Source organism: Echinops telfairi, unplaced genomic scaffold (assembly GCF_000313985.2).
Source record: "Echinops telfairi isolate 266 unplaced genomic scaffold, ASM31398v2 ScPeMD7_7420;HRSCAF=8458, whole genome shotgun sequence".
Classification (NCBI taxonomy): Eukaryota; Metazoa; Chordata; class Mammalia; order Afrosoricida; family Tenrecidae; genus Echinops; species Echinops telfairi.
In genome coordinates, this window is record NW_022111320.1 from 31,730,086 (window position 1) to 31,755,968 (window position 25,883).

Here is a 25,883-nt window from a genome sequence, read left to right on the forward strand (position 1 = left end):
AAAAAAAAAAAAAAAAAAAAGAGTTGTATCTTTTCCCCATGTTTATTCTGTCTGTATGCTGTATTCAAGCCCACCAGCCACTTTGTGGAAGAAAGAAGAGTCCATTTGTTTCGGTAAAGATACAGCCTTGGAAACTCAGGGAACAGTTCGACTCTGTCCTGCAGGGTTGCGTCAGAATGGACTGAATGGCAGTGGGTTCGGTTTGGTTTAACAACTCATTAAGAAAGAAAAATGATCAAATCATTAAAAGAAAGTCTTAATTTGATTTCTATCATGAGGCATGAAGAGCTCTGTGGTGTAGTGATTACACCTTGGGCTGCGATCCACATGGTCGGCAGTTCAGAACCACTAGCAGCTCCTCCGGAAAAAGACTGGGCTTTCGACTCTCTGAAGCAGTTACAGCCTTGGAAATCCCCAGCGTGTCACTGAGAGTTAGCTTTCACCTGATGGCAGTGGGGTTTGTTTTGTTTTTGTAATCACGATGCATAATTGTGAGCAGATGATTCTAAAACTCGCTTAGAGACATAAGTAGGGGTGAAAGTTGTGTTTATTGGTTGCTAAATCAAATGCAAGGTGTGAATATGAAATTGTTTTCTCAAAATTAAAACAGTGACATTTTATTGAGAAGCACATATAGCTTTGATAATGCTAGAGACTTTGAAATAGAGCACAGATAAAACGTTATATTAGATGCCAGAAATATTTAACATACCAGTGATCTTGCTAATTTATCCCAGGAACATCAAATAAACACTTTCTATGAACATTTAGCTATGACACAAGCAATGCTCCCTTTAATATGCTATTGATATTTCTTACCTCCAAAATCACTGACAATATTACAGTGTAAGGTGTCAAATTAGCTCCCCCGCCCCTAATTTACTGCAAACATCTTAAACATCCCAGTATCTGGGTTTTGTTTTATTCTTGTGGCTCCATTTTTGTGTGTGCTATTTCCACTAATTATATGACTAATGCTAAAATATAGCTGGAAAAGACCAATAAATTATGACGCCCCCCCCCCCCTGCATTAAGAATGATCACTCAGGGTTAACTTTGGGTGTCCCTCTGTGTTTCATTGACTGGTGAATTGGCAGCTAATCACATAAAAGGAGTCACAAAGATGCTGTCCTGAGATCCGAGGAGCCATCTCTTGATCAGCCTATAAATCCTCACCTGTGAGCATCAGTGGGTTCCTCTCCTTCCCTAACATTGCCCATGGCTTTCGAGAAGTCTCAGATACAAAACTGCGTGGGTGTCCTTCTTACCCCAGAGTCTCTTGAGTGGAAACACTGTGAAGCTTAACCTTGCCTCTTCACACCCCCTGGCCAGCTCCCATCACCCAACACTGAGCAGAGAGACCATTACAATTAGTTCGTCTCGTCTTCCTTAGGTGCCTCACTCCAGATGCAGAGGCCCGCCCGGATATTGTGGAAGTCAGTTCTATGATATCAGATGTCATGATGAAATATTTAGACAGCTTATGTACATCCCAGCTGGCCTTGGAGAAGAAGCTGGAGCGGGAACGGCGGCGCACACAGAGGTACTTTATGGAGGCCAATCGGAACGCCGTCACGTGCCACCATGAGCTGGCGCTACTGTCTCAAGTACGTTCGCATCCTTTCCTTTTTCTGATGTACTCTAATTGACTATTGGAGGTACATGGGTTTTTAAAGGGAAGTCTATCTAATGCCTGGGATATACAACCAGTTACATGCAATGCTTCAGTAGTCTATGGTTACATATTTCATGAGTTTCTATGTCTTACAAATAAAATAACTCAGTATAACTGGTTTCAGTAAAATTTACTCATCATTTATTATCTATTAAAAAAATCAGAGTGTCGAAAAGTTATCTTAGCAATTCTTTATGCTTATCAGAAGGTCTTTATAGAACTCACAGTGAATGCTTATCTTTAATTTCTTCAGTGATCAGATTATACCTTTTAGAAATATTGATGACAATGTTGTGAGTTAATTCAAAGAGGAAAATAACATTTGCCTTAATTTTTTTTCTTGTCAGTCTATGTAATTGATTTTATTACTCTCTCTGGTGGTTATGATACTGCCAGACTTCAAATTGGAATTTGTCGCTTTGTTTTTCCAGGTAGAGACCTTCAGATTATTTTGTTATTTAAGGGTATTACTGAGCTTCGCTTGAAAAAGTGGTGGCAAAGCCACACATATCCACATCTGCAAGTGGTGGTGCTAAGGGCTGACCTTGTTGTTCCTGTTTTCCTTCTTTTTTGTCTTTGTTGAAACTATAATCCATTGTTTGCTCATACTCTGGGGCCCTCACTCAGCAGGGGTTATTGAAAAGTCCTGGTAGTGTGAAGGTTACACACTGGGCTGCTAACTCTAAGGTCACGGGTTCAAAAACACCAACTGTGCCATGGGAGAAAGATAGAGCTTTGTACTCTCAGGAAGAGTCGCACTTTTAGAAACTCACAGGGGCAGTTCCACCCTGCCCTGTGGGGTCACTATGAGTCAGCATTGACTTGACGGCAGTGAGCTTGGTGTGGGTTTGGTCAACCCAACAAGCCTTATTTTCATCATTTCTTTAGCTTGGGACCCAATTGAGTAGGATCATAAATCCAGTCCTTGGTTAGAACATCTGTTCTTAAGTTCTTTCCCAGGACCCTAAGAATCTGCTCCACCTCAGCTAGGAACATGATGTGAAAAGTTGGACTCAAAGTACAGGCAATTCTGACTTCTTACATAACAATGTTTTCCGCTTTTTACAAAGATGGCACTACTGTTTAGTGGGCTAATCCTAACATCTGAGCCCAGGTTAAAAAAAAAATTGCTACAAAGTTATAGGAACCTTTGTTAAACAAAAATATCAAAACATGCAGCTCTTGCTTTCTCCCCCACGTAGATCTATCCACTTCTGATGGGTGTTTCCCCCTCCATCTAATCCTTCCCTGCATAGTTCTGTGTTCTTAGATTGATACCACATCAAAGCAGCAGTTTTGATATCCAAAACAAAACAAAAAAACCAAACCAAACTCACTGCCATCGAGTTGGTTAGGACTCTTAGTGACCCTAAATGACAGAGCAGAACTGCCCCTCTGGGATTCTGAGGCTGTAAATCTTTGGGGAGCAGAAAGCCTCATCTTTCTCCCAAGGAAGGGCTGCTGGGCTTGAACTGCTGATCTGTGGTTAGCAATCCAACATATAACCTACTATGCCACCAGGTCTCCTTTCCAACCCTTTGTGACGCTCTACAGGGTTTGCCAGCCTTTATTTTATTTTGTGAGGATCCATTCATTTTTTTGGTAATTGTTTTATTGGGACATAATCCTCATAAACAATTCAATAGTTTAACCATATTAAAAAGAGTTGGACAATCATTGCCACAATCCATTTTAGAAGGATCTCCCAGTTTTCAGATCTTTATCTTTCCCTTGAGGAGCAGCTGGTGGGTTTGAACAGTTCCTGCTTCCTTGAAAACACCACCAGGGCTTTCTGGCAGCCCCCAGGGATTCGAACAAGGCTCCTCTTAAATGCTCTAGGAATTTGGGGAACTAAAAGAAGTCTGATGGGACACCACCATGGTTGTAAGGTGAACAGGGGCCAGTTTCTCAAAGAAATTCTCATAGGACCGCTCTTGCTAGCTTTGAGGAATGAGCACGTGTGTTATCATAATGGGAAAAATATTCATCACCACAGCTCCCTTGGCCTTTTTCTCACCAATTTTGAGTGATCCGAAAGCCTCTTCATAATAAGCCCCTGTGATTATTCGTTGTCCTTCTGGACAATTTGTCAAGATTGCCCTATACGAATCCCTCAAAACACTTGCCATAATGTTCTAAGCTGACTTCTCTTGCCCTAAATGTAATTGGCTCAGCATGTCACCCCAGAAACCGCTGTGTTAATGGATTTTATTTTAAGGCACTCTATAGAGACTAAGGCAAGTATACTTGTATTCTGGGACGAACTTGTCTGCAGCCATCCACTACCAGCAGAAAGAGGTTCCGTGTGGAATAAATCCATGCATACATGAATGGAACCCTAGTAGTAATACTTTTGAATTATCCTCCTAGTTGATGCCAGCTGTCAAAGATTCAATTTAGTTTTCACTGGGGGCGGGGGTGGTGGTGGGGGGGTGGGCGCGGGGAACGCCTTTATCTTCATTCCCTTAAATGCTAAGGCCAACTGCAATTTCACAGAACAGCGCCTGGTGATTATCTAAGGTCTCAGCCTGTGCTCAGGAGCCTATAACTTAGAATCACAGTTCTGGTTGAATTGGTTAGATCTCGTAGACGGGGAGTCAGAGCTCGCTCTGCTTGTTATTTTACTACCGACTTTGTGGAAACCAAGCAACAATGAGGAACAGCAGGATATATAAGCCCAGTTGCATTGAGGCTATGGTATTCCCAGTAGATGAAACTTCAAGAGATTTAGCTATTTCGATATATCACAAGTATTCCAGACCCTCTATTAAGTCCTACCCTGCAAAGCTACTTAGTCAATTTCCAGTTTGATATAAAAGAGTCATTTTATATTAGATTCATGCAGCTGATTCAAGGTTAGTTTAAAATCTTACAGCAAAAATCCTCTTATCTTCAGCAAAACATCTTTAGAAAGGACCATTTTATTTGCTTGTTTATTTTCACTTGTCAGCTATTTTTTTTAACTCTATTGTGGAACATTTCAGACATTTACAGAAACAAAGAGGGTGTCATAATGCTCTTCTTCATATATACCCGTCTTCCAGCCTCCATTTGCAACTCTGGACCAAACCTGTTCTCTCAGCCTCTGTTCACTTCCCCCTCTCTGCCCCCCGCCCCGCAATGACTGTGAAGCAAATCCCTGCACTTTCCTGTTTCTTTACCATTGCCTACACCAACTACCCACCCCATAATGCATGAAAGAAGTACTTTCTGCTTCTTTGCTGGGTCTGATAGTTTGTTGAAATGGCCTCATTGCACTTGCAGACTGTAATTACAGGTAAGCGACGCATTAAAGGAGTAACAGGGTACAACTCAGGATCAGCCATCTGCTACCCTGGGGCAGGGGCAGGAAGTGTGTAGGCAAAGTCTAGAAGGTGCCCCTGAAGTAAAGAGCTCATCTCTCTTCTGTGCAGGACCGCTCCCTGAGTAGTTCTTGGCCTTGCAGATGAGCTGACCCTTTTCTCTGTCAGGCATGGCTTCACCAGCCTCCTTCAGCCCCCTCGTCTGGTCATGTTCAGGCCTCTCTGCCTTTGGCCTCCCTGCTGCTAGCCTTTCCTGGGCTAACTGGCCCAGACCATAGCCAGAGTAGAAGCTTCTGCAGTCACCCTCAACTCTGCCATGGGCCCGTCCCAAATGGTTGCTGCTGAGTTTGCTACAGGATTTCTTCCAAGCTTCTTGTTAGCTTCAGTGTTATAACTGCTGAGCCATGTTACCGCTCTTTTAGGGGATCCTCACCTCCTCGCTCTTGCCTTGTTATTATTATTATTTTCTCAAGCTCTATGAGGTTAGCCGCATAGATGAGTGCCCGTCTCATAAATGGCTCTTTGGGCAGAACTAGGAATTGACCAGTACACTCAGCGGACCGTTGTCCCTTCATTTGCACTCCCAAACTACCCGCTGGCATCAGTTTGATTCTGACTTGTGGTGATCTTATTATGTAGAGTTTCTGAGACTGTAACTCTTTATGGGAGCCGTCTTTTCCCCCCAGACGGTGGCTGGTCGGTTTGAACCACGACCTTTGCAGTTATTAATCCCAGTGCCTAACCCGCAGCACCACAGCACAGTCCTTTTATTTGCGCAGAATATTGACCAATCCTTACAAGGTAGATAAAATAGACAAATTACAAAAAGTATTAAACCATACCAATTGTATACAGTCTACCCAGGAGATGTTTATCCATCAGGACAAAAGTCATAAACCCTGCAAGGTTTATAACTTTTATAACTAGGGCAAAGGGGAAATTCCTCAACTGTTTTTCCAGAGAACCAAGACGAAAGGAGTTCATTCAATCACACCCATGCACATTTCACTAACTATTCACGTGGCTATTTTTAATGTGGAAATCTTGCTCACGGGCCATCGCCAAGTAAGACAAAGTGCTTTGTAGTCAAGAGAGGGAATTTTGAGTGTTTAGGGCTTGCATCTCTGGATGATGTAAACAATGAAGTGCTGGCCTGCTAACCCAAAGGTTGGTGGATTGAATCCCTCTAGAGATAAACCAGGCCACCATGGGAAAGTTTGTGGAGAATAGTTCTACTCTGATACCCGGGGTGTCATCAGGAGTTGGACTGGTTTGGTTTTTGGTTTATGAGTTTTGTTAGAAAGCGTTTGGTTGTAAACCGATTCCAGTGGGAAGGAGAGAGGGAAGCAGGGTGGGAGGCTGGAGGACCCGAGGAGGAAAAACAGAAAGAAATTCCTCCGCGGTGAAAATGATCTAGGGGCTTTTGAGAAGCTGGTTGTTTAGCAATCAATCCTGTAACACGTGTTTTGATGGTATGTGAGGTAACCCACCCTCTATGGCTGTTCCTGCATCTATCATGAAAGCCCATTACCCACAACTACCTTGTGTCAATTATGGTTTTGAAAATCCAGGGATGTATGTATGGATTGTGATAAGAGTTGTATGAGCCCCCAATAAAATGATTTAAAAGAAAATCAGGGGCCAGGAGACTCAGAACCCTGCTTGAGTTTAGAAGGGCACAGCTGGGCTGGCCAAAAGAAGTGAGGGGCAGGTGGAGTTCAGCAAAATATGACAAGGATGCCTACATGGTTTCTAGAATCCTCTGGAGATATTGGTAAGGCATTGCACATGATAGCACATGAACCCCTGTGGTCTGAAACATTAGTAATCCTATATATATAGTAAAGTAAAAGGTGGTTCATAATCTGCATAAACTTTTTATATGGCTCTTCAGAATTTAGCTCCAGGAAGTTAAATTACTTCATCTTACTGTCTCCAGAAACTGTTATTATTTTCTTTTTTTTTTTTCTAGAATAATTTCTTCCTTCTTTTTTTCTTTCTGTCATTATTTTTAAGGAAAAGCTTTTGCTTTTTAAAATCAGTGCCAAACAGCCTTGTGAGACTCAAGTAGAGTGTACTTGAACAATTTGGATTAAACACATATCTGTTTTCTGTATATAGAGAATAAACATTGAACCGTGAATAAACTGGCATTCTGTGAAGGCATTCAGCAGTGAGCCCAGCCGTGCAAACACGGCTGTCATGACCTGGTGACCTAAGAGCCTGCATATCTCTTGTCTCGAAGGCTCGGCTTCCTTCCCTGCGCCTCACCCTGATGGTAGACCAGATCTTTGGAAATGCAGAATTCACATTTGGATGAGTTAGGAGTATTTTCCACTTTAAAAAAGGGTCTCAAACATAGTTTTGAACTAATGCAATGACATGTAACTTAATGTGGAATACTTTGATTTGCATATATGATCATCACAGTGATGGAGACATTTTACACGCTGTTTCTAATTTATATGAATCCAGGTACCACTGAACATTATTTGTGTGAATTTTTTGAGGTTCCTTAAAATCTCCACATTAAATGATCTTGCTTGTAAAATCAAGGGTACTAGAGTTAAATAAGCTACTATGTTTGCAAATGCTGTGCCAGTTGAACAGTGGCATAGATCACTTATAAACAAAAGAGCACTACTTATGCTAAAGGGGTACCATGTTGATGTAATTTGTTACTGCCTAGCTAACTGGTCCCAGTGGTTAGGGTGGCTGGCATTAAAGACAAGTATTTAAAGTATACAGGTAATACATTTTTATGGAGTACATGCCACTCACCAGCCTCAGACTCCTCATGGAGTACAGTCTTTTAGGACACAGGGAGATGTGCTTTATTTCAAAGCAAATTTACATTTCTCTCTGTCATACAGTTTCTTCTCCTTGCAGTATTTTATGTATACTGATAATTTTCCATTTCAAGATTACTCGAAGGTTCAGTAAAAGGAAAAAAAATGCAGATTTATTTGAGAACCAAGGAGGGAACATTATATTTTATCAAATGACAGCATGCAGTTAATTGCCGTTCTTCTCACTGGGGACTAATTATAATTCTAAAAACATACATGCATGTCATTGCTGGCAGAAACAATTATAGGTGTAAAATTGTATGACCCTTTTCCCCCCAAAATGGTGTTATCATTGTTTCACTTAAAATATAGAGGACTCTTCACCTAGAACAGTTAATATCAGCACTGCAATTACACAACCCAGTGATAAATCGCAAAGGAAAGAGAAATTTGTGGATTCAGTACAACTTGATGAATTTCCAGCACTAATAAGGAAGTCCATTATGAATTATTGAAATTTTACAAATTACTAGGTAAGCAAAGAACTGATAAGAAACATCAAAAAACTCCTATCTTATGGGGTAATATTCAATTTACATTCACATTTTAGCTTATTTTTAATCAGGGCAATTTTCATAGCAGACTAATCAGAGACAAGTACTAAATATATATATATATATTTCTACAGGACAGAAACATCTTCAATAGTGATGTTTATTGCTGTGTACTGTTTATGGCTGTTTACTGTCTATGAAAGTCGAGTGAACTTTCGTGTTTCTTTTGAAATGTTCCCATTGAAGAATATTAAGCTTTCTGATTAAAATGTCAAATAAGCTATCTTGGGGGAGAGTTCAGGGCGGAGAAAGAGGAGCATCAAGTAGAGGGGACGTGGAGTCTCTAGGTCACTGTGCAAGAGTAAGTGGGCTGTGGCACTGACCAGGTCAACATCACGCTCAGATTGGCACCGCACATGTCTTGGAGCATCCAGCGCCATTATTGTATTAGGATCATAGTATGATAGTCATCATAGAATAATCAGGATATTATAGCTCAGAGAGAACAGCTATTTGTAGACATTTCCAAGGGTCACACCACTTAGTTTTTCATCACCAAACACAAAGATGAGTCATGAAAAGAATCCAATCTATAAAACCCTGAAGAATCAATGGACCATTTAGCTTGAGGCTGCATTTCCATTGGTGAACAAGCACATCTCTGTATAGAGTTGAATATTCCAGGGGTCTAAAGAGTAACCAGGAGAGCAGTGTGTCCTCTCAACGGGAAATTTTTCTGTGACATTTTGATCAGGACATTATCGTTATAGCTCCTCCTAAAGCTTAAGGTTTTTTTTCCCTACTAGGTTAGTAAATTGGTTCAGTTTGGACAACTACTTTCAATCCAGAAGACTTAACAGGAAACAGCACAAAGAGACAAACTGAAAATGCATGTAGTCTGTAATTAATAATGAAAGAACAAGGATTTGCTCACTGTCTGCTGGTGTTTGGTATTGTGAAGGTGATACAAAAAGAACAACAAAACCTACGAGCAATAGTCCCATCCAAGAAATAATTTGTAGTCCACTTGGGAAGCTATGAGGAATATGCAGGAGGGAATTTCTAATTGTTCCAGACAGTCTGAGTAAATATCAAATGAGACTTTCAGAGTGAACAGTGCCATCAGGCTTTAGAAAGTGGAGAAGGAAGGCACTTCTGGGTGGAAGAGGAGAGCAAAGGACAGAAACTCCAATTGTACCAGCAATCCAGTCCTTGTTGCTATGTGCCATCGAGTCAGCTCCAACCCATGTTGACCTGATGCACAACAGAACAAACCTCTTTCTGCTCCGGCGCTGTCCTGACCATTGTTCTTATGTGCCAGCCCACGAAGTCTCACCGTCCTTGCTTCTAAGGAGCTTTCCAAGACAGATCCTTCTTCAAAGGAGATTGTGTGTTTGTTCTTTTGGCCATCCATGGTACCTTCAATATTCTTTGCCAGCACCGTAATTCAAATGCATCGATTCTTCATTGGTCTTCCTTATTCAATGTCAAACTTTCACATGCATATGCGACAACTGAAACTACTGTGTCTTAGGTCAGGTGCACTTCAGTCCTCAGAGTAACTGCCTTGCTTTTCAACACTTTAATGAAGTGTGGTGCAGCTGATTTACCCAAGGCAACCTGTCTTTTGATCTCTTGACTGTTGCCGCCATGAAATTGATTGTGGATCTAAGCCAGATGAAATCCTTGAGAACTTCAATCTTTTCTCTATCATGATGTTATCTATTGGTCAAGTGATGAGGATTTTGGTCTTTACATTGAGTTGTAACCCATACTGAAGACTACAATCCTTGATCTTCATCAGCAAATGCTCCAAGTCTTTCTCACTTTCAACAAATAATGCTGTGTTATCTGTATATCTCAGGTTGCTAATCAGCCACCCTCCAAACCTGATCCTGCATTTTTCTTCATGTAATTCAGCTTCTTTGATGATTTTCTCAGCATATAGGTTGAATAAGTACAGTGAGAGAACACAACCCTGTCGCACACGTTTCCTGATTTTAAACCATGCAGCATTCCTGTGTTCTGTTTGCCCAGCCACCTGTTGATCCATGTACTGGTTCCTCATGAGCACAATGAAGTATTCTGGAATTCCCATTTTTCTCAAGGTTACCCATAGTTTTTTCTGATCAACATAGTCCAATGCCTTTCCATAGTCAATGAAACACAAGCAAATATCTTTCAGGTATTTTCTACTTTTAGCCAAGATCCATCTGACCTTAGCAATGATATCCCTTATTCTACATACTCTTTAGAATCTGGTCTGAACCTCTGGCAGCTCCCCATCAATGTACTGCTGCGACCGTTGTTGGATGATCTTCAGCACAATTTTACTTGCATGTGATTTTACTTATGTTGTTCTACAATCTGAGCATTCTGTTGGGTCACCTTTTTTGGAATGAGTATAAATATGGATCTCTTCCAACCATTTGAACATGTACTTGTCTTCCAAATTTCCTGGAATAAACTAGTGAGTGCTTCTAGGGCTTCATCAGCGTTTTAAAACATTTCGATTGGTATTTCATCAATTCCTGGATCCTCGTTTTTCACGAATGCTTTCAATTCAGCTTCAACTTCTTCCTTCAAGATCATTGGTTCTCACTCATATGATACATCCTGAAACGGTGGAATGTCGACTCGTTCTTATTGATAGTGACTGTGTGTTCTTTTCATTTTCTTTTGATACTTCCTGCATAATTCAGCATTTTGCCCATAGAATCTTTAAATATTGCAATTCCAGGCTTGAATTTTTCATTAGTTCTTCCATTTTAAGATATGCTAAACATGTTCTTCGTATAATATCAGGATTAATAATTTAGAAATGATACTGTTTCGTGCAACTTAATAGGGAGAGGGAAATCAAGAATTGCTTTGACGGTTATCCAAGATTACCCAGTAACAGACCTAGGACCTGAACTTGGATTTCCTGACCTACTGCATGTATTTAAATATATATTTTGAGAACCCTGGGTGTTTAAGGTGTTTGAATTCAATATTCTAGGTAGTGTCATCTAAAATTTTGAATTTCTTCAATGTACCTAACACCTGAATTGCTAAATCTAAAGGCTCATTCTTCCTCATGGTTCAGATTTCCTTGAATTAAAAAAAATCTTAAATAGTTTTATTGATTATTTTATTGATTTACATATCATACAGTTAAATAATTTAAATTTAAAAAAAATTTAAACTTATTTAAAAAGTTGTGCACGCATCATCACAGTCAATTTTAGAATTTTTTCTTCTTTCTTGTACTCATTATTAGCTTCCCTTTCCCCTCAACCTTCCCTGACATCACACTAAGAAGCTATCAAACCAGTTACCCTCTCTATAGTTTTGTCTATCCCGGATTTCACATAAAAAACCACATTCCACTTCCCTTTTGACCTACTTCAAAGTTATTTCATATATAGTTATATACAGTGAAGGGGAAATGCCTGTGCATTAAGCCTCCGGTGACTCCCCTCTGACCAAAAACCAGCAATGTGAAAAATCTTGCTATATGCAGAGTGCAATGGAAAGTGGATTATTGCAGAGCCAGTTAGGGTAGAATCTAATACCATTTAAAATTTGTGTTAGTGTTTTATATTTCCTGCTTTCTTTTCAATTGAGGTTTCTCTGGTTTAATTTGTTATTGTTGGGTGTTTGTTTTTTTCCTTGTTTGTAGTTATTGTATGTTTTCTAAGGTAAATGAAATCCAGGATAGGAAAATCCATACAGACAGTAACTGGATTAATGGCTTATTTGGGATATGGGAGCGGGAGGCTGGAGTGAAATGGGGAGTTAATCTCAATTATATGTGGAAGAAAATGTCTTAGAACTGATTGTAGTGATGTTTGTACAACTTTTTTAATGTGGCTGAACTATTGAAGTAAATGTTATGTAAATTACATGTCAAAAGGGGAAGGAAAGAACCCAGCAACATTAACAAAATGAAACAGGAAAACTTCAATCAACAAGATAACAGAAAATCACAAAGACAAGCACACATTTAAAATGGGTCAAAAGGGAGAACACATGATAAGGTGTTGAATTTTAACCTAACTGCATGCGCAATAGCCCACTTTTCCGTGTTCTCTATTCAAGGCTATTCACCTTTGCTTTCTGATCAGTGATTGCAGGGGGTTCACCAGCGGCTTAGTCCACACTGGGAATCTGCCAATGGGCTTTGGGCTTTCACTGTCATCCATAGCTTCTTGAACTTCTTTTTCTCCTATGGTTACCACTATAGCTGGTTTCCATCTTACGTCTGTTCTCATTTTCTCGTTCATCCTTGCCCCTTAGATTTGCTTGCTCTTCTTGTCTTGCTCACCCACTCATCCAGCCTTATGGTTTGCCATTTCTTATGAATTGGAATCAAAATCAGAGGTGTAAAAATGGTAATTTCATTTACTATACTCATATATATATAGATATAGATATGATGCTGCTAATGGCACGTTTGGGTAAATGCTGGATTATTAACTTCAGAGTCAGTGGTTCAAACTCACCAGCAGCCTTGTGGAAGAAAGATGATGTTTTCTTCTCCCACAAAGATTTACAAAGCCCCAGAAATTCTAGATAGGGTTGCCATGAGTCTGCATGGACTTGATGGCTGGTGGTTTTTCTTGATGGGGGTATTTCTTTTCTTTTTAAAAAAATCATTTTATTGGGGGCTCGTACAACTCTTATCACAATCCATCCATACATCCATTGTATGTCAAGCACATTTGTACATTTGTTGCCCTCATCATTCCCAAAACATTTGTTTTCTACTTGAGCCCTTGATACCAGCTCCTCATTTTTCCCCCTCCCTTCCTGCTCCCCACTCCCTCATGAACCTTTGATGATTTATAAATTATTATTGTTTTGTCATATCTTACACTGTCTGATGGGGGTATTTCTATTGATGGCATACAGTTGTGGATCTAGCCCATATAAGGTATATCATTCCCTTTGGTCTAAAAGTTTCTTTCCCATACCAGGGATTCTATTCTCTACCTCCTCTTCCCAAGAAGACAACTGGGATGGGAAAGGAACTTTGCCACTGCCTTCTTGTGTTGACCTCTGCTAACTGCAACAAGGGAACCCATCTGTTTCGGGTCTGAAGCGTCAAACTCTACCCTTGTGAAGTGTTGATGGCCCCACATCGCAGTTCAAGCACAGTGAATGCCCACGATGCCTCCATACCCACCTTGGCGTCATGGTCTCCGTTCATTCTGAGTCCTGATTATAACCTCATTGGCAGCATTGATTTCAGGTGTATGTTCAATGACCTCGCTGGAGAGAGGGCCTGGTGACCTGGACAGCCAGAAGATAGCACTCTTCTACATTCTCACCGGTCCACTTGGGATCTTCGGATTTGCATCCATGCCCCTCACAGTTCATGGAGAACCAACTGGGCGTGGGAGACACTATATTAGTTCTACCATGTCCGTAATATCCTTCATCCCTTTCCATTCTTCCCCTCTCCTTTTTCTCCAGTTATTCAATTATTTGGTCAACAAATATTTATTGAGCACCTATTTGGTGTCAGACATACTTGTAGGCACTGGAGATACCTCAGGAACAAAACACATAAGGCCTTTGCCCTCATGTTCCTTGTGGTAAATGCCCATGTCAACTACATTGTATATATTCCTGACCACATGACTTTTCCGAAGCGCCCAGTCTTTTCTTGCTGCCTCTAAATTTTCCTTCAAGCCCTCTGTGTATGTCTTCTGCAAGTTCCCCAGCTCCCTACCCTACGTTCTCGGGGCAGGTGTGTGGAGGGAACGTAAGCCCCTTACTCTTCAGTTTTTTTCTTGTTCTAAACTTTTAAATTGTGTATTAGGTGAAGATTTACAGAGTTAGTCAGTTTTTCATTAAACAGGTCATACATATTTTGCCTTACACCACTGATCCAAATCCCCACCATGTACCACCACCTATCCCATTTTCTCCTGCGTTTCATTTTTCTATTCCTACTCCTTCCTTAACCTTCCTGAGCTTTGTCTTTGATAAAATACCGCCTTTTAAAAATATCAAATGGATAACTACTCTAAGGCATTGTCTGTCTTGTTACTTGTTACTGTCTTGTCATAGTATTGTTACTATGCCCTTTATAGATCTATTTTTTTGACTGAAAATTGGGAAATTAGTTCATTGCCAGCTTTGAAGGTGACTAAAGGTCCTAGTCTCTGGAGACCCACCCATCTCCATTGGACCTGTACGCCTGGTATTTTTTGTGATTTTGAGTTTTGTTTCACAATTTCCCCCCTACTCTTTCCAGGACCATCGAAACGAATTTCTTCCAAAACAAAGTGGTAAAGGCTGAGATTTAGGTGTTCTCTTAGCCCATTGGGTTAATTGTTCCCATGCACCTTTGATATTTTCACTCTTCTCTCCTCTAGACACAGAGACCAATAGCTGCCCAATAGATTGCCACTCACAAGCTTTTAGGGTCACCACTAACCGAGGAAGAGGCAGCACACTGGGTTGTTTTTGTGGACTAAATTAGACCACTTGATCTAGATGCCCCCTAATACTGTGGTCCTAAGTCCTGAAGCCCAGTTACTCATACCCTCAAGGTATTTGGTTATGGATAAGAAGTTTCCAGCATGTTGCCACCTGTGCTAGTGTGCTTGACTGTATCCTTGAATATTACGAGGGAACTTTTAAAAGTTCATGGAGCCATGGAATTAAGAGATAATGGGATTTTTCCCTGCACTATTGAAGCTGCCCTTGTATATATTTGCAGGTATGGCTCCATTCTCCTTCCCACTTGTTCATTTTGCATGTCCCTCTAGGCATCCCTTCCTAGATTACTGTTGCAGGATTATATTTAGTAGCATTTACTTTTGACACCTATACATCATTCATGTACTTTTCCCAATTTGTTCTTGGGCTTCAGAAGGGTTTTTCAGTTGCCGGGAATTTCCCTTCCATCACTTGTTTCTCTTTTCCCGTATGTTCTTCACCCTGCCTTCTCGGATACATGAACACTTTCTAAGTAAGCAAGACATCCTGGGGTATGTTGTACAACATAATTTCCAGACTCACTTGCTGAGGCTACCAGTCTGATACGAACCTCTCCTGCGCAGCAGACCCACTTTTGAATTGAACATTCACCTGCACATTCAGCAGACAGCCTCCTTATCAACAAGTTCCACACCAACTGGGATCTTTTCTTTTAATCGGATCAGGCTCTTTCCACTTACTTTATTTGAACTTGCCATCTTCTTCAGTTCAGTCCGCCTCAGAGCCTACTTCCCTTTGCTGAGAAAAGTTCCACCAGTTCATTAGGTGAAATATTTAACAGGTCCGTCTTAGCCTTTCAGTTCTTTATGTACCTTGCCTTGTACATTGAGATATCCAATATTTCTGACTCTAGTTTTTTCTCCCCTTACCAGAAATTCAGCGGATCACTTCTCCAGCCTAACAATGATCATTAGAGGCCAGGGTGTCATTTCTGCTGATCAGAATCACTTTGAACACTGCCTGTATTAAAGAGCAACAAGCAGGGACACTAAACATTGTACTGGCGAAGGGCAATCCTGTACAAAATGTGTACAACAGAACCAGTAGGAAAGTAGGAAATACTTGAGAGATTACACATTGAAAGAAATTGGCTTACCTGATTGTGGGGACTGGTGAGGTAAATGCAGATGCCACAGGGAGGGCCCACAGGAAAGGCAGGCTGTTAACCCTCTGGCACAGGTTGAAGCTGCAATTCACAGGAGGAAGTTTTCATGCCCGACTCCTCAGCCGTCCCTTTAAGACTTTTTAACTGATTGACTAAGGCCCACCCTACTTATCTAAGATAACTTTCCTCCACGTTGCTGCCGTAATTATCTTTCAAAGAAAGTCCTTAAGATTTGCACTAAGGTCTTAGTTTTATTAAAAAAGAATAAATACCTATAATGATCAGACGTTGTCAAATACTTAAACTATGGTGTCACATGGGTGATAGCTTGGATTTCCTCTACTTTTCTGGGCACCAAATGATATTCGATACATTTATAAATCCCCTGTCATCATGCTTTTTATTCTGAATTGTGATTTTTTACTGTCATTTGCTAGTGCAGTCTATTATGTTTCTCACAAATTTTTGTTATCAAGCATTTGCTTTTTTTTCTTTTTTCAATTTTTAAAAATAAATCATTTTATTAGTGGTCATTGCAGGTCTTACACCAATCCATACATCAGTTGTATCAAGCACATTTGTACATATATTGCCATCATTATTTTCAAAACATTTTCTTTCTACTTGTAACCCTTGGTCTCAGCTCCTCTTTTTTCCCCTCCCTCCTCCACCCTTCCACTCTCATGATCCCTGGATAAATCATAAGTCACCATATTATTATTTTGTCCGCTGCCTCCCTTCACCCACTTTTCCATTGCTTGTCTCCCTCAAGGTAGGGTGTGTGTGTGTGTGTGTGTTATACGTTGATCATTGCAATCAGTTCCCTTTTTCTCCTCCTTTTCCCCCCACCTTACTCCTATTCACATGGTATCGCTACTTGCGTTACTGTTGCTGAGGGGTTTATCTGTCCTGGATTCTGTGTGTCGAGTGCTCTTATCTGTAGCAGTGCACATGCTCCAGTCTAGCCGAATTTGTAAGGTAGACCTGGGGTCATGATAGTGGGGGGGGGGGGGAGCATTAAAGAATTCGAGGAATGTTGTATGTTTTGTCAGTGCAATGCTGCACCTTGACTGGCTCATCCCTTCCTTATGGCCCTACTGTGAGGGCCTGTCCAATGATCTACAGAGGGGTTTTGAGTTTTCACTCTAATCCGCCTCATTCACATGGATATGATTGCTTGTTTGGGGTCTTCTGATGCCTGATACTTGATCCTGTCAACACCTCATGATCACACAGGCTGGTATGATTCTTCCATGTGGGCTTTGTTGCTTCCCTGCTAGATGGCTAGATCCAAGATGCTGTGTCTCCTAATAGCTGGGCACCATTAGCTTTCCTCACCTCATTTGCTTATGCATTCATTTTGACGTCAGTGATTGTGTTGGGAAGGTGAGCATCACAGAATACCAGGTTATTAGAACAAAGTGTTCTTGTGATGAGGGAGGACTTGAATAGAGGCCCAATGTTCGTCTGCTACCTAGATATGTAACATATAAATATATGAACATTGACCTATATCCCTATTGTTATATATTAATATATTTACATGTATGCAAACAGGCATTTGGTATTTTTATCAAGGTCTCAGTTATATTTAAACACAAACATTTAGTGTAATTGAGATTTTCATAGTGAAAAAATTTTTTAAATGTGCTGTTTATTTACATGAGTTTCGTTTTTGTTGTTTTTAATTCTATCATATATCATTTACAATGGCTGAGCACACCACCAAAGGTGTGTGTTTGAAAGCCTTTGGTAAGAGATTAGATTAAGCCATGCAGAAAATGATATATTTTTAAAAAACATCCTTTTTGAACACCTTTGCTTTTATTATCTAGGTAATTGCTGCTGACTGACTTTCTCTCAAGCCTGTGAAATTGTAACAAGTAACGATGCAGTGACAGAGGATGAGGAAGAATCATGATTTGCTTTGAAAATACTCTTTGCTAGTTATGTTTTAAGAAAATAAAGCAGTGTTTGATAGACTCCCACACATTTCTCACATTACCCTACAATCTCCCTTTTTTATTGAGCTATAACATATGGACAGTAAAACGTATAACTCTGTGTTAGGTTCAGTGGCTGTTAAAATATGTGTAACCCTCTACTTAAAGCAAGGGTCAGAACATTTAAAATGCTTCAAAATATTCTCTTACCTCCCCTTTTAGAAACACCCTTGCTGGAAAGCAGCCATTGATATGACTCCTGAAACCATAAATACTCTTTTAGCATCTGGCTTTACTACATTCACTTTATCTATGAGATCCATCCACACGATTGTATACCAGAAATGCATAGTTGTTATTGCTACGTGGTAAATAGATATTTAGGTTGTTCTCATTTTGAAGTTTTACAAATAAGTATTGTGAGCATGTATTTCCATTTTTTCAGATCATTACTTGGAGTAGAATGACAGGGTAATGAGGGAGTTGGACATTTCACTTTAAAAAAGACACTGCCAAACATTTCTCCAAATCCACACGATTTAACACTCCTAGACCAGTGTGTGGGAATTCCACTTGGCATTGTCAGTCTTTTGATCTTCACTTTTGATAGTAAATGTAAGAAGGAATCCCTGGTGACGCAGTGGGTTACACATTGGGCTGCTTACCTCAAGGGTCAGCAGTTCCAACCCACCAGCTGCTCCATGGGAGTCAGACGTTTTCTGCTGCTGTGAACATCTACTGCCTCAAAAACCCGGAGGGGCAGTTTTACTCTGTCCTACAAGGTCCTTCTGAGTCCGAATGGGCTTGGGGTGCATTTTTTGTTTTTGTTCTTTGGAAATGTAAAATAGTATCTGCATGTTGTGGTTTTAATTCCTACTTTTATTTAAAAATTTTAAAATTAAAACATTTTATTGGGGGCTCTTATAACTCTTATAACAATCCATTTGTCAGTTGGATCAAGCGTATTTGTACATATGTTGCCATCATTTTTTTCTAGACATTTACTTTCTATGGAGCCCTTGGTATCAGCTCCTCAATTCATATTTTCTGATGACCAATTATGTTGAGCATCTTCACATATAAATGTCACATCTTCACATATAAATATCAGTTATTCATATTTTTTGTCTGTTCATTTTTATCTGTTCAAATCTTTTGCCTCCTTATTTTACTAGCGTAGCCATCTGTTTTTGTTGATTTGTAGAAGTTGGTTCTATATTCCAGCAATATATCTAGTCTCAAATAAATGTATCACAAATATTTTCCCCAGGATTATCTAGGCATTTCATTATGGGTATTTTTTGATGAGCAGAACATTTCTATTTTGATAACCCTATTTATTTATGTGTAGTTAGTGGTCTTTGCATCTTGTTAAATAAACTGTTTTTTTTTCCAAGATTGCACAGAATGGTCATTGTGTTATAGCTTTTATGTTTAGGTCTCAGATCCATTTTTATTTGATTTTTCATATAGGACAATGAAGAGATTGGATTTTTTCCACATAGAATTCTTATTTTTATAGCACCACTAAAAAGAAAATCTGCTTTCTGTTGATTTTACTTGACATATTTGTGGAACAGTATTGGACAATATCTGTGTGGGTCTATTTTTAATCATGTTATTGGTGGTTCATACAGCTCTTATCACAATCCATCCATCCATCCATTGTGTCAAGCACATTTGTGCATTTGTTGCCATCATCATTTTCAAAACATTTTCTTTCTACTTGAGCCCTTGGTATCAACTTCTCATTTTTCCCCTCCCTCCCCTCTCCTCCCTCTCTCATGAACCCTTGATAATTTATATATTATTATTTTTTCATGTCTCACACTGACCAATGTCTCCCTTCACCCACTTCTCTGTTGTCCATCCTCCTGGGAGGGGGCTATATGTAGATCATTGTGATCAGTTCCCCTTTTCTCCCCCTACCTTCTTCTTCCCCTCCCGGTATGGCTACTCTCAATATTGGTCCTGAGGGCTTTATTCTGTCTGTATTCCCTGTGTTTCCAGCTCTTATCTGTACCCATGTACATGCTCTGGTCTAGCCAGATTTGTAAGGTAGAGAATTGGGGTCATGATAGTGGGGGTGGGGTGGGGAGGAAGCATTAAAGAACTAGAGGAAAATTGTATGTTTCATCGGTGCCCCCTGACTGGCTCATCTCCTCCCAGTGACCCTTCTGTAAGGGGATGTCCAACTGCCTACAGATGGGCTGTGGGTCTCCACTCCACACTCCCCCTCATTCACAATGATATGATTGTTTGTTTGTTCTGGGTCTTTGATGCCTGCTACCTCATCCTATCAACATCTCATGATCACACAGGCTGTTGCTTTGTTGCTTCTTAGCTAGATGGCTGCTTGTTCATCTTCAAGCCTTTAAGACCCCAGATGCTTTATCTTTTGATAGCCGGGCACCATCTGCTTTCTTTACCACATTTACTTATGCACCTGCTTTGTCTTCAGTGATTGTGTCAGGAAGGTGAGCATCATGGAATGCCAATTTAATAGAACAAAGTGTTCTTGCATTGGGGGAGTACTTGAGTAGAGGCACAATGTCCATATGCTACCTTAATACTAAACCTATAAATATATGCACACAGAAATTTCCCCATCATCATATAGAAATGTATTTACATATGTACATGCTTGTATTTAGACCTCTATAAATACCTTTTGTCTCCTAGTTCTTTCCTCTATTTCCTTTTACTTTCCTCTTGTCCTTCATTTGTGTTTCAGTAATGCCTCTCAGTTACATTGCCCTTGATCAGGCCCTACCAGGCCTCCTACACCCTCCTCGCCATTGATTTTGGATCACTTGTTGTTCCCTTGTCCCTAGGGTTTGTTAACACCCACTTCCTTTCCGTCCATTGATTCATATATATTTTAGACCACCAACACATTTTCTTGATTAGTGGAGATTTATCACAAGTCTTGAAATAGGGTCATGAACGTCTACAAATTTTGTTCTTTCCTATCAAATTTGATCTGGCTATTCTAGTTGCACTGTTTTATCTTCTCAGTTTCAAGATCAGCTTGTCAATTTCTTTAAAAAAACATACTGTAATTTTTATTTCCCTTTTTTCTCCTTTGTTTTAACATGGAGATCATGCAACATTTTGTAAAAACTTTTATTCCACTTATTCAGCAAGTATTTTATTGGGAATTCTCCCTTTTAGGAATAATCACATCTGGTAAAATAGCAATGGACAAACTGTCAAAAATACCACCTCAAAGTGGGGAAGGTATAACAGATGAATATACATTTCAGTGCTATGGACCACACTGAAAGATGGCAAGGTGATTGAAAGTGACTGCTAAAAGGGGGAAGACAATTTGAAACAGAGATACCAGGGAAAGCTTCCATATCATCCTGTGACATTTGAGCAGAGACCTGGGGGCATTAGAAAGGGTGAGCCATGCAAACATCTAGAGACACAGCATTGTTGGCAGAGCCTGAGGTGGGAGTGTGCCTGCTCTGTTCAAGGGGCCTCAAGGAAGTGTCTTTGGCTGGAGGGCAGTGAGCAAGATGGAGAGCAACGGGAGATGAGGACTCAATGGCATAGGCTTGAGGATGTCAGTTTGAATATAGCTCCCTGCTCTTGGTGAATGGACTGATACCAGCCAACAGCGGAAATAGTAAGGTGGGTCAAGAGGAGAAGGCAGTGTCACAGGCAAACCACCATGTGATGCTTTTCCTTGATATTGTTTTTCTCTCTATTGGCGCTTAATCAGTTTGGTCTTTCAGGATCGTGTGCTATATGTGCGGGTTAACAAGTGCTAGAACTTTTCCTATGTAATTTTATTTCAAAATGGAATAGTAACTGAGTCCTAGTTTGTAGAGTTCATTTTGTGGCTAGAATTCACTGTTGATTCTGACTCACAGTGACCTCATGGGGTAGACCAGAGCTGCTCCACAGGGCTGTGGGTCTTTACAGAGGGAGATGCCAATCGTTCTCCCGTGGAGCAGCTGTGGGCTCAAACTGCTGAGCTTTTGGTTAGCAGCAAAGTAGTTATGCACTGCACTGTCAGTATTCCTTATGTTGACAATGCCTAATCCCGTGCTCCGTAATGCCTTACACTTTCTTTATTTTTGAGCAATCCAAATTAGAATGTTGTACAGATTTGACCACTTCATGATTCTCTTCTCATTGTTCCTGTGTTAGCTAAAGAGAATGGCCGGATTCTGGCATCATTTGAAATTCTTTTAGAGATATGAACATATACATTCAGTTCAATTTGTAATTTGTAGTCTGAGAACAATACGGTCAGTAAATGTTGCCTTCCATATCTTCTGTATGCGTAATACGTGATAATTTCAGATTACATCATTGCTCTTTCCCTTCTCTTATTAATATTCTAAATTCTAAAAAAGCTGTCTTTCCATTAGGAATAATAGAGAATCCATTGCTGATACTACGTTAGTAATGTGTGGCAGATGATCTGTCAAACACGATCAAGCATGGGACATTTGATATTGTATGTTCAGACTGAATTGCAATGATCAATCATGCCCTAATTTATTTCATGTAGTGTTCTTTCAAGAAGTTCTAATTAGTATACTACCTTGATCATGGTGGGGCCATAATTATGTCATGGGGTAAAAAATTATGACTATTTATGATGAACATTCATTTTTAGCTTTGTGTGACTATTTTTGTTGAGATGTAAAGCTTAATAGTTATGAACTAATCCTAAGGAAAAGTTTTTCCTTTATTATAAAGACCTCATCGATTTATTTCCAGGGCCATATTATTCTAGTTTAACTTTAACATTGTTGCTCTTCTACTTGATATGTGGAGAAGGGAGATGCTTCTGGATGTTACAGACAAAGTTTCTCATCCAGGCAGCTTTGGAGCTGGAAGATTTTGATTGGTCATTGTGAGTGTCTAGCCTCCTGGCTTGTTGGATCACTCGTCTGCTAAGCTGGATAGACCCAGGAGTTCCTGGAGAGCATCCTCTCATTTCCACAGCTGGAGTGGGCAATTCCCTCAGCCACGGCTGCCTCTGTCTGCCCCTTCAGCCAGTTGGCCACCCTGGCTGACTGTTTGTGTCCTTTGGAATCCAGGAACCATCAGACAGCCAATGACCTGTCTCCTACTTTGAATTTTCTCTGTTCTTTCATCTGTGAGAAGTGCAGAATGTGATTGCCACTGATGAAAGATCAACTGGATTAGATGCATTTCTGTCAAGCCCCTGGTGCCCTAAATTTAAGTATTGAGGGCAGCGTTATTAATGAAAGAAATTGGAAGAAACTGTGTAATAGAATATGAATATTTGGATATAGGTACATTTTTCAAGGTTCTAAAGTAAATAATCTTTGGGAGATTGGTGGTGTTGTGTTATTATTTATCTCTTACCCGCCCCTATAAAATTAACCTTCTGGGCAATTTTTGAGAATGGCACTCATTTTAGTAAAACAGATTCTCATTTCTGTCCTTCCCACTGCAGTTAATTTGGAGAATGTCAGTATGTTGATATTAGAATTGCTATTTAACTGAAAATGTACTATGAGCTGCTGTACATATTTAAAGAAATTGCATTATAATGAGAAAAACCAAGCTAAGCATGATTGTTGTACGTGTACTAGGGCGCTGGCAGGCACTGTCCTCTGTGACAGATGTCTCCATATCAGTGGGACTTTAATGATCTGATTTGCATTGTGTTTTCCTTGGTGCTATATCGATACACAGAATGTGTCCATCCATTCCTAGGAGCCATAGGTACTAAATGCATCTTATTAACTCCTTTTCCTAGTTCTTAAAAACTCCTAAGTAATTAGAACATTTGTAAAAAGACGACAGAGCCAAATTCTATCTCTCAAGGCTATGCCTCTTTTGCTTAAACTCCTCTATTAGGCTTGTATGTTTGTTCACAGTTTCTTCTGTGACATATTAATGGCTTCATGTCTCAGAGCAAACATAGTCCATAGTTTGCTGCTTTTGACCAGTGTCTCTTGGGTTACAGAGATGTCTTGTCTTTGTTGGCTTGGTCTTCTAGAAGACAGATGAGCCTCAGAACTCCTCATAGTGCACAGGGGATACATTGGCCAATTGTGCCTGTACGTCCTAGAGAAACTTAACAATGTCGACTCCTGGATAACAGGCAAGCAAACAAATCAACCAACAATATAGAATTCACGAAGCCTGCTCATCGTCTACTTTTCTGGTCCTTCTCTCCCTTTGGTCTCAAAACAACAATGAAGTACAAGGAGGCTTCGAAACGTTTGTGGATAAATGGGATGAAAGGAAAATAGAATATCCTACTAACTTTTTTGAAGCCACCTCATCCCATGCAAGTAAGAGAGTAAGCTGGAAGCTGAAGGATTTAACGAGTGGCTAAAATAGCCCTGGGTCCTTCAAGGAGCAGATTGGATAATTAGTTGTGTTCTCATGATTCAAAACGAGTCAGGAAACCACAGTAGAGAAAGTGTACTTACCATGCCATCTAGTTTATGGCAAGCTCAATGGCTAGATGCATATTTTGAAGCAAGAGAGAGGGAGAGAGAGATAATTTTGTAGAAATCAAAGCTTTAAACTTGCCATACATTCTGTGTTACTTTCTCATACTTTCCATAATTACAGAGTCTTAAAGGGCATATCGCCCAGATTGTGACTTCTCTGTTCATCTGGAATGATGTTCAAATAGCACATTACATATGAATGCAGTTTGGCCCGTGGCAAGTGTCTGTCGATTTACAACTCAACTTGTTCTTGGGTATTGGTTGCAAGTCCAACCTTCTCAAGTCTGGAGTTGTCTGTCTTGGGAATCACAGCTTCTCCTTGTTCTTGATTTGCTCAAAGAAATATGCCTTCCCCGGAAGCTTACCATGCCTGTTTTTTGTTGTTGTTGCTTAACAGTTTTATTGATGTATTCACACATCGTTCAGTTCAACAGTTCAGTCATATAAAAAGAGTTGTACAATTATCACCACAATCAATTTTAAAACATTTTCTTCTTACTTGCACTCTGTTTTCCCCCAACCTCACCTGCCATACCCCCAAGAAACCATTAGTCCAGTTACTGTCTCTATAGATTTACCCATACTGGATGTCATATACTGAAAAACATACCAAAATAACAGCAACAACAACAACAACAAAACCTAACAATAATATCAAAACCTCAATTGAAAATAAAGTAGAAAGAATTAAAAAGTAGAAAAACCGGAGCAAAAAAGAGATCAAATAATAAAGTGTTAACTTTTAACCTAAATGCATCTGCAATCATCAACTTTCCAATTCACTCTGCATGATAACAAGGCTCTTCACATCCCTGTCTGTGCTCAGAGAGGGTTCCCCAGAGACTTTATTCATGTGTATTTCCCCTTCACTTAAAACAAAACAAAGCTGAAACAATTTTAAAATGGGTCAAAAGGGAGATCCACTCATCTATTACATTATAACCTAACTGCACCTGCCGTACTGGACTTTACAATGTTCTCCGCCTGGTAACAAAGCTATTCACCTCCCTGGACTGTGGTCAGAGGGAATTCACTGCAGAGTTAATCCATGTATGGACCCTGCAGCAAATGGATTTTGGGCTTCTACTGTCATCTATAGCCTTCTTCAAACCAGGTGTTCACAATTTAAGTGCTGGTATCATTCCTTTCTTTGCATGCGGATTTTATTATTTACAATCCTTGGTGCACACTTGGTTGATGCCACATTTAGATGGAAGCTTGTTTTTGTTTTTTTTTAAATCATTTTATCAGGGGCTCATACAACTTTTATCACAATCCATACATACATCCATTGTGTAAAATGCATTTGTACATTCATTGCCATCATCATTCTCAAAATATTTCCTCTCCACTTAAGCCCCCAGCATTAGGTCCTCATTTTTCCCCTCCCACCCCGCTCGCCCCTCCCTCATGAGCCCTTGATAATTTATAAATTGTTATTTTGTCATATCTTGCCCTGTCCGGTGTCTCCCTTCACCCACTTTTCTGTTGTCCGTCCCCCAGGGAGGAGGTCACATATAGTTCCTTATAATTGGTTCCTCCTTTCTAACCCATTCTCCCTC

The 25,883-nt window shown here is 40.0% G+C and overlaps 1 protein-coding gene across 1 annotated transcript in view; it reads left to right on the forward strand.

Moving 5' to 3' along the window:
• NEK10 (NIMA related kinase 10) overlaps nt 1-25,883 on the forward strand; it is a 232,817-nt gene that overhangs the window by 141,121 nt on the left and 65,813 nt on the right. Inside the window, exon 23 of the mRNA XM_030887662.2 lies at nt 1,394-1,607. Within this exon, the coding sequence (XP_030743522.1) occupies nt 1,394-1,607 (214 nt within the window). The remainder of the gene's footprint in view (nt 1-1,393; nt 1,608-25,883) is intronic.